The following is an 8,671-nucleotide window of genomic DNA, read 5'->3' as shown; positions in this document are numbered from 1 at the left end:
TTTCAGTCATATTAAAGGAAAAGTTCAAATTCTTAAAACAAAGTTTTGATCTTTTTCAACTATTTCGAAATAAAGTTTTGATTTTTAAGAAAAATAATAATTTTTATTTTTAAAAGAGAAAGTTTAGATTTTTTAAAAAAATCTATTTTTTAGTAATTTTAAAGGAAAATTTTAAATTTTTTAAAACAAAATTTTGATCTTCCTCAACTATTTTGAAATAAATTTTTGATTTTTAAGAAAAGTAGTGATTTTTTTAAAAGAAAACTTTGATTTTACAAAAAAAATTCCGACCACCGTAAGCGGTGGCTCCACCACCAGAGGCTGGAGAGTCGTTAGGCTCTTTGGTGGTCATGACCGACATAGAAGGAGGAAGAGGAAGAGGTTTTTTTTTGAAAAAAAATGAGATTAAAATGAAAGAATGAATTGTTTTTTTTATTTATAGGTAAAAAAATTGGGTAATTTATTCCTACCCCTTACTTTTTAAATTTACAAAATGTACCCCATTTTTTGCAGCATCGCCCTCACTCTTTGGCCTATTTACACCCGTAACCCTTTTGTTTATTCAAACCTTTGATTTAATTTGAAATTTCAAAATTAAAAACAAATTAATTGCTACATCAGTCCTCTATCTTCGACATTTTTTATCTTTTAGTCCCAAAATCAAGCTATGTCATTTTGTTTCTATCTTTAATAAATTATTTACAGTTATATCTTCCCTTTCATTTGCATTTATACCTTATATATTTAATGTCAACTATGCACTTTATTTTAATTTTTTATATTTATTCACACTTGTATAACTTTTATTTATCCTTATTTTGTCTTTACTTATTTTCATGTCTATTTATATTTATGTTTTTTACGCATTTCCCTTACATACATTTTAATATTATTTATTTATGTTACTTTGATTCTTTTATTGTATTATGAATAATGTGTATTATTGTTATTATTATCATCATCATGTCAAGGTCTTATTTATTTCATTTATTTAAGTTTTTTTTATTATTGCCCCCTTTTGAAAGAGTTTTAACTTTTCATTAATTTTAGCCAATTTAATTAATTTTTCTATTTTATTACTATTCATTTTAAAATAGAGAACTTTAGGTCATTTTTCCATCCTATAAATGTTAATATGAAGTTAGTTAAGTAGGTGTTACATTTTAATGAAACCCTAAGGTTTTTGCATTTGAATTTAGGTTAGTCGTTAAGATCTTGTTTACCATTTACCCTAGAAAAAATATAAATAATATGTAAGATATTTTTAGGGTTTAAACTAATTTTAAATATCGTATAGGATTCCCCTTTAGAATCTTAAATTAATATGTAAATATTCTTTAGGACTTTGTTCAAGATTAAAACTAAAAATTTTTGTAGGTGAATTGTAAGTCATGAGTAGGTCTTTCTAAGTATTTTATTTTATTTTAAAAACTTTTTATGAAAGCTAATAAATGTTATTTAAGATATATTATTTTAGGATTTTGACGAATTGAAACTTTAGATCAAGAATTTTAAAGTAAGATAAGTCATAAACCGGACATAGTATACTTTCGTAAGATCTTGATAGGTTCAATGCTATTAATTAATTCTGTTAAAAATAATAATAATAAAAGATCGAATAAGTTGTAGATGAATTTTAATATTTCTCTTAATTCATTGGTAATTTCTACGTTTTTTTTAGAATTCTAAACTAGAATTAATTTTAGGAATTGAAGGTATTTTACTATAATTATTTAGGTATCTTTTAAGGTTCCCCTTCAAAGTAAAAATCTCTAATTTAAGTTTCAAATCAAATAAGTTTGGTGAACACATCTTAATCGAGTTACAAGTAAACCGGAGGCATTTTCTTTAGAGTTTTTATTCAAGATTTCCATAAGATTTTAGCCTAGATTAAGACATTAATATGCTTAAATAAAAAAAATCTAGCTCTTAATACCCTGTAGGACTATCCCCAGATAGGCATTGTCGGGGTGATATAACATTCCCCACACGTAACCGTACCCCGAACCCAAAATTTGGTGATGAGATCGAGTCTACACTTTTAGGATTTTTCCATAGTATTAATTCTAGATTTTTAGACGATAGGTGGCTAATCAACCTAGCCCTCATTGGTTAGTGGCGATTCTACGTTAATTTAGGCCCTCCGTGCCTATCTTTCCTTACTAGGCCCCCGTACTCTTATGGGAACATTAGTGAGTCGACTTACTTAGGTTTTTTAGTATTTGTGCATATTAGATTTATTTATTCATGCATTAATTTATTTAATTGTTTAGTGTCGTTTTAAATTGTTGAATATGTGTTAAATATTGATTTATTTGTTCATTTCATTTATTTATCCTATTTTGATATGTATGTCAATATGTTTGTTTACTCTTTTATCGATGAAATTGATTAATGTGTATGTCGGCTCTATTGTCGTGGGCGACTATAATTGTCATTCATGATTGCATCTTGCTTTTGGTCCTACCCCTGAGCCCATCCCGTTTAGAAGGAGTAGCCTTAGGCTTTCGTGTGGCAATATATCATCGCTTAAGTTTAAGGACTACTCCATGGTTAAGATGGATATAGATGTTCGTGTAGCAAATGCTACCGTGTACGCTATGGAAGTCTTACCACCCAAGGGCCAACCCTTTTTAAAGGGGAACACATCCCTATGGATGTTGTATTTAAGCCTTGGGTTCCCCGTGCATTAGAGTCAGCCGTAAGGTAGCCTGTAATGACCATTTTAAATGTGAAGCCTAGACATAAGAGCCGTACCTTACCCCTTGTAATAATACCCTATAGGACCTCACGAGCATTTATTCGTATGTTTTGTGTTTGAATTTGTTCGTAATGCTTTATGATTTAATTTCATCTTTTTTCCATTTGAATTTATTATTATTTTTACTGACTCTGTTTTTCTTGTGTTTGTGTCCCTCCATCGCATAATTCATGCATCATTTAAATACTTGGGGCACAGCGTCGCATCTATATTTGACATGAACACACTTCGAGAAGATTCAATTTTTTGGCATGGGGTAAAAATATAAGGATGATAGTGAGAATGTCAGAGGATACTCAGAGCAGAGTAGGCGATTGCTAGATAGCTAGTTTTGACTTGAGCCTATCTCAGATAGTCTGCATGGACTGTAGGAGGAATAGCGAAGATGAGTTAAAGGGAATATGGCAATCATGGGACGAGGCTAAGAAAACTCGCTTCCAGGAAAAGTATGGCGATGTAGCACAGCTTTTGTTTGTTAAACTGCATGATGCCTTGTTGAAGGCCATGGTATGTTTTGGGGATCCCACTTATAGGTGTTTTACGTTTAATGAAGTGGACATTGTACTGACTATCAAGGAATATTCTACCCTTCTTCTCTATGACTTTAGAGATCCGCTCAGGAGATATTGGAAGTTGAATGTCGATTTTTGGAGACCCTTAGCCAATCTAATGGGAGTACCTGTAGATACTGTGAAAGCAAGATTAAAAGATAAAAATGGTCATTGCATTTCCTGGTCCGATATTAGGGATGCTATAGGAAAGGCTAGCGGTGATAGACATTTGGCACTATTCGCGTTTGCCGTATACAGGTTGATTGTGTTCCCAAAAGCTCTGGGATATGTAAGTGTAGAGCTAGCTAATTTTCTATTTCAGATTGAAAAAGGGGTGAATCCTGCTCCAACAGTCTTAGTTGAAACCATCATTTCACTCTATTTCATCAGAAGGAAAGGAGACAAGTGTTTCTTAGGTTGCGCACAGTTGTTGTTCGTATGGATGAAAAGTCATTTTAGGTGCCTCCATAAGCGCTTTCGTCAGGTGTTTGTTCCTTCGACCAAGCCTATAGAAGAATTTTTGGAAACCAAATGGCCTCCAAATCAATCAATTGAGGAGTGGTTTCAGAACCTTAGTACATTGACATACCAAGAAATAGAATGGAGGGCTCCATGGATGATTCGAAGCACAGTACTCATCGGGTGTAGTGGTCATTTGTGGGTTCCCTTAACCGGTATATGGAGAGCCATTAGTTATTCCTCGTTGATGGTTCTACGCCAATACGGGTATGGTCAATGCCTGATTTAAATAGGGTGGAAGCTTCGGTTCAGGACCTGAGATTTTAGAAGAGATTGGAAGAGATACGAATCAACTGGGGTCAAAGCTTGAGATTGCAATCAAGAACCTTTTTCAACCATTCCCCCTTAGAAATATATATCCAGTGGCGCTTAAAAAGAAGCAAAATCTCTGTGTCAACGCAATTTAAGGGAAGGTCCCAAATGATGTAGCCGAGCTAACAGAAAAGATACATGATTTAGAGATGCGTCTGAGGGGGAGAGATGAAGAGGTCAGATGGCAACGAGAGCAGCATCAGGTATATGTAAAGGAAAAGGAGGAAGAAATCATGAGACAACAGCAGCAACACCGATTAGACATGAAGGGAAGAGAAGAATAACTAAAATACAATTAGAACGACGTCAATGAGAAAGATTTGACTTGTTTGCTCAGATTCAAAGGTTGGAGGTAGATTTGAGTCTGGGGGCTAATGAACTCCAGAAAGCGCGAGAAAAAGAGCGAATTTGGAGGAGGGTGTCTAATGAGAAAACTGTTAAAATTAAAGTGCTAGAAGAGGAAATTTTTTGTCTGACTAAACAATTAAAGAAAAAAGAAGAGAAAAACAAAGAGGTCACAAAAGAATATACAGAGCTTGTGGATCATTTTATCGCGGTGGAACAAATGGCAATAAACCGACAAGAGGTGTTTGTAACAATGCATAGGGAAGGTGAGGTTTTCACTCGGCAAGCTAAAGACTTATGTGAACAGATTGAAGAACTCAAAAAAGAATCTACCCCTTTTGCGATTAGGAATGAGCCAGCAATGAAACTTTTGGAGGTGGCTCAGGCACATTACCAAAAGGTCATCAAGCTCATGAGGAGGAAGAAGAAGAACGACGACTAGAGATTTTCCTTATGGCAACAGGATCAATTAGGATTTTTTTAAGCATGAATGAAAAATGAAAAAAAAATTGTAAGTCGAACAGTTTTTGAACCTTCTATGAAAGAAAATGTTTATATTCGAGTATATTTACGATAATATTCCCCGATTTCAATCATTCATTCATTGATTCATTCATCCATTCGTTCACTCATTCGCTCATTTGTTTATTCAAAAACATTATTTAAAAAAATTAAAAGAACATTTTTATGAAAAATCCAAATAATTTTCTAACTTTGGAAATAAATGCCATTTGAAAAAGGACTAATGATAGCTCACCGGTATAACACCTGCTCAAAAGCTAAGAAGATGACGAAAGAAGAATTAGCACGCATGGCCAAACTGGAGGAACAAATGGAAAGGATGATGGAAATGATGACTACAATGGTCAAAGGCAAGGTCAAGGTAGGAGAAGGAAGCAGCACTTTGGACAATCCAATCCTTTTTTATGGTGATACATGGGTATATCATGAAGATTTATTGCTTCAATCGCCAAGTGTGACCATTCAAATCACGAGAGTAAATGAGTAGCCTGCAAGCGAGGACCCGAGAAAAGTGGATAAAGGAAAGTCAATTATGGATGAAAAAGCTCATAAATTCAGCCTCATTAAAGAACGTTTGAAAGCCATCGAAGGATTAGACACCTTTGGATTTGTAGAAGCAGAAGGCTTGTGTCTGGTACCCGATGTTGTCGTCCCACCAAAATTTAAAGTTCCTAACTTTGAAATTTTCATTGGTAGCAATTGCCCAATTACTCACATCGCCATGTACTATAGGAAAATGACTGCTTACTCTAAAGATGAGAATCTGCTAATGCACACATTTCAAGATAGTTTACCAGATTTGCGGCTCGCTATTATGTAAAGTTGGATAGGAGTCATATTCAAACTTGGAGAGAGCTCGCAGGGGCATTTATTGCTCAATACAAACATATTGTAGACATGGCCCCAAATCGCCTGACTCTGCAAAACATGGAAAAGAAGTCAAATAAGAGTTTTAAGGAATACGCACAATGGTGGAGGGACTTGGCATCCCAAGTATAGCCCCACTCACGGAAAAGGAGACCACTGTTTTATACGTTGGTATGCTAAAAGGCATATACTATGACAGGATGGTAGGAAATGCCTCTAAAACCTTTGCAAATATGGTTTTATCTGGAGAAATTATAAAGAATCCATTGAAGTCGGGCAAAATAGATGACCCTTTAAGCGTGAAGAAAGGAGTCATTGGGAAGAAAAATGAAGCAAGAACACAAACAACCGCACCGTGTGGATACCTATACTCTTAGCTTCCATACCTAAGCCCAATACCTCTACGGCCCCAATACTCAGCTATAAATTCTACCAATACTTCACCGTTTATCTATCATCCACCTGTACCCATTACAAATCCGCCCATGTTAACTACGCCAACCCTGTCCCCACAGACCCAAGCTTCAGTAAGGCCGCCACAAGAGAGGCCTATGTTTGATCCAATTCCCAACCCCTAAGCGAAACTTTTTCTAATTCTAGTGGAGAAGCACCTCCTTGTACCTACACACAATGAACTAGTGCAACTGTCATTTCCAAAGTGGTATGATGCCAACTCTCGATGTGAGTATCACTTTGGCAATCCAAGTCATACCATCGAGAACAACTTAGCGTTAAAATATAAGGTGCAAGATCTTATAAGGGCGGGAAAGATAAATTTCTAGCAAGAGAATATACCAGATGTTAACATGAATCTGTTACCAAACCACAATTGAATAGTTAATGCTATAACTGAAGAAAAGAACCTTCAAAGGAGAAAAGTGGAAGAAATCACAACCCCACTCAAACGACTCTTTGACATCTTGAGAGAGTCAAATCTAATTCATGCCGAGTCACCCAGGTCTGTAATGGGAATTGATATAGATCAAATCTGCAAATTACACCAAAGAGCTCGAGGACACTATCCAAGTTTGCCCAACGTTTAGAGAACATATACAGTGTCTCTTGGATTCTTTCCAACTAGAGATACGGGAGGGTGTTAAGACTAATGCGATAAACACGTTAGATGCGAAACCTGTCACCATCATATATAGAAAGAAAACCTCTATTGGAAAAGAGTCTACCTCAAAGGCCGTAAAGGATGGTGTGTTCGTCATTAGGGTTCCCGACCCTTTTAATTATAGAGATGACCAATGAGTTCCTTAGAGGTATGATTACAAAGTGGTTGGATATGATGCCTCCAACATTTCTGGGCTCAGTGGCATAACTCGAAGCGGGCATTGTTACAAGCCAAACATAGTGGGGAAAGAACCCTGTGGTAAAGATGTGATTTCAGAAAATTAACCAAAAATTTATGATAAAGAAGTCGATAAGGAAGCAATGGAGAGCTAAAAGGGAGAAGTCAAGAATGATGAAGTTAATGAATTTTTATGTCTAATAAAGCACAGCGAGTATAGCATGATCGAGCAGTTGAACAAAACACTAGCAGGAATTTCTTTGCTATTACTACTGTTAAACTTGAAGCCACACAGGAGGCTCTTGTATGAGTTCTAAAATAAGCTTATGTCGCTCACAACGTGTCAGTAGAAAATTTCAATCACTTAGTAGGGAGCATGTTGGCCCCAAATTACATATCTTTCAATGATGATGAAATACCTCCGAATGGAAGAGGAAGTACCAAGGCACTACACATATTAGTAAAGTGTAAAGCCTATTCTATGGCTAGATTCCTAATCGAAAATGGGTCATCGGTCAACGTCTTGCCTTTGTCAACATTGTCCAAGTTTCCTTTGGACACCTTGTACATGGTATCGAGCCCTTTAGTAATGCGAGCTTTTAATGACACCAAAAGAAGCGTGATTGGTGAAATAGAGATTCCCTTATTGGTAGGAGCTGTTAATTTCTTTATTCACTTTCAGGTGATGGCTATAATGCCTTTTTACATTATGCAATTGGGACGCCCCTAGCTTCATTCGGTTGGGCTAGTACCATTGTCATTACACCAAAAATTGAAATTTGTAGTCGATCAGAATTTGTGCATCGTGTGTGGCGAAGAAGACCTGTTGGTAGCTAGCTTTCCAAATTCTCCTTTCATAAAAGTGGATGATGATGCAATAGAGAGTTCTTTCCAAACCTTTGAGGTGGCGAATGCATCTTACGTGGCAGAAGGAATGCAAGCCCTTAAGCCTAATGTGCCACGAACAGCGAACATGTTATTTTCCCATATAGTAGGGAAGGGTTGAAAAATCCACTTAAGTTTGGGAAAAAACCTACAAGGTATCTCAGAACCCAGTTTTGTTCCCACTCAAAAGGATACAAGAGGGTTAGGATATAAGCCTACGAGGGAGGATGTCGAGAGGATGTGTGAAGAGTAGAAAGCAAAAAGGTTGGCCCGCATGCTTGGAAAGGAGGTGGTGGAACCTCCTTTGATTTTTCCTCCACTATCTGAAACCTTTTACTCTGTGGGATTCGAGCACTAGGAAAAGACCCCAGTCAACATAATGATTGATAGAGATGTAGTAGATCTAAACATGATGGGCAATAGGGTGTCGATGTCAAGAGACTGGGTTCGCTACGACCCTTCCGCCTTAGACAACTGGCAGCTCATGTCGTCATTATATGTTATCATTGAGTCCTCCGAGATCATTTTTAAGAGTTTTTATATCAAAGTTTAATATCATCCAGTTAATTTAATTTCCTTCAAAAATCTATGTAAAATTGTTTTCTATTTAATGAA

At 35.9% G+C, this 8,671-nt stretch overlaps 1 protein-coding gene across 1 annotated transcript; it reads left to right on the top strand.

The window, feature by feature from the left end:
- Positions 1-3,121: 3,121 nt before the first annotated feature.
- LOC107941379 (uncharacterized) lies at positions 3,122-4,060 on the top strand. Its single transcript, XM_016874943.1, has one exon. It carries the CDS (start codon positions 3,122-3,124, stop codon positions 4,058-4,060), a length of 939 nt encoding a protein of 312 aa, XP_016730432.1.
- Positions 4,061-8,671: the final 4,611 nt, after the last annotated feature.

Source organism: Gossypium hirsutum, chromosome D13 (assembly GCF_007990345.1).
Source record: "Gossypium hirsutum isolate 1008001.06 chromosome D13, Gossypium_hirsutum_v2.1, whole genome shotgun sequence".
In the NCBI taxonomy this organism is placed as follows: domain Eukaryota; kingdom Viridiplantae; phylum Streptophyta; class Magnoliopsida; order Malvales; family Malvaceae; genus Gossypium; species Gossypium hirsutum.
The sequence above is the reverse complement of the archived record's forward strand: the minus strand, read 5'-3'. Positions and strand labels throughout refer to the sequence as shown.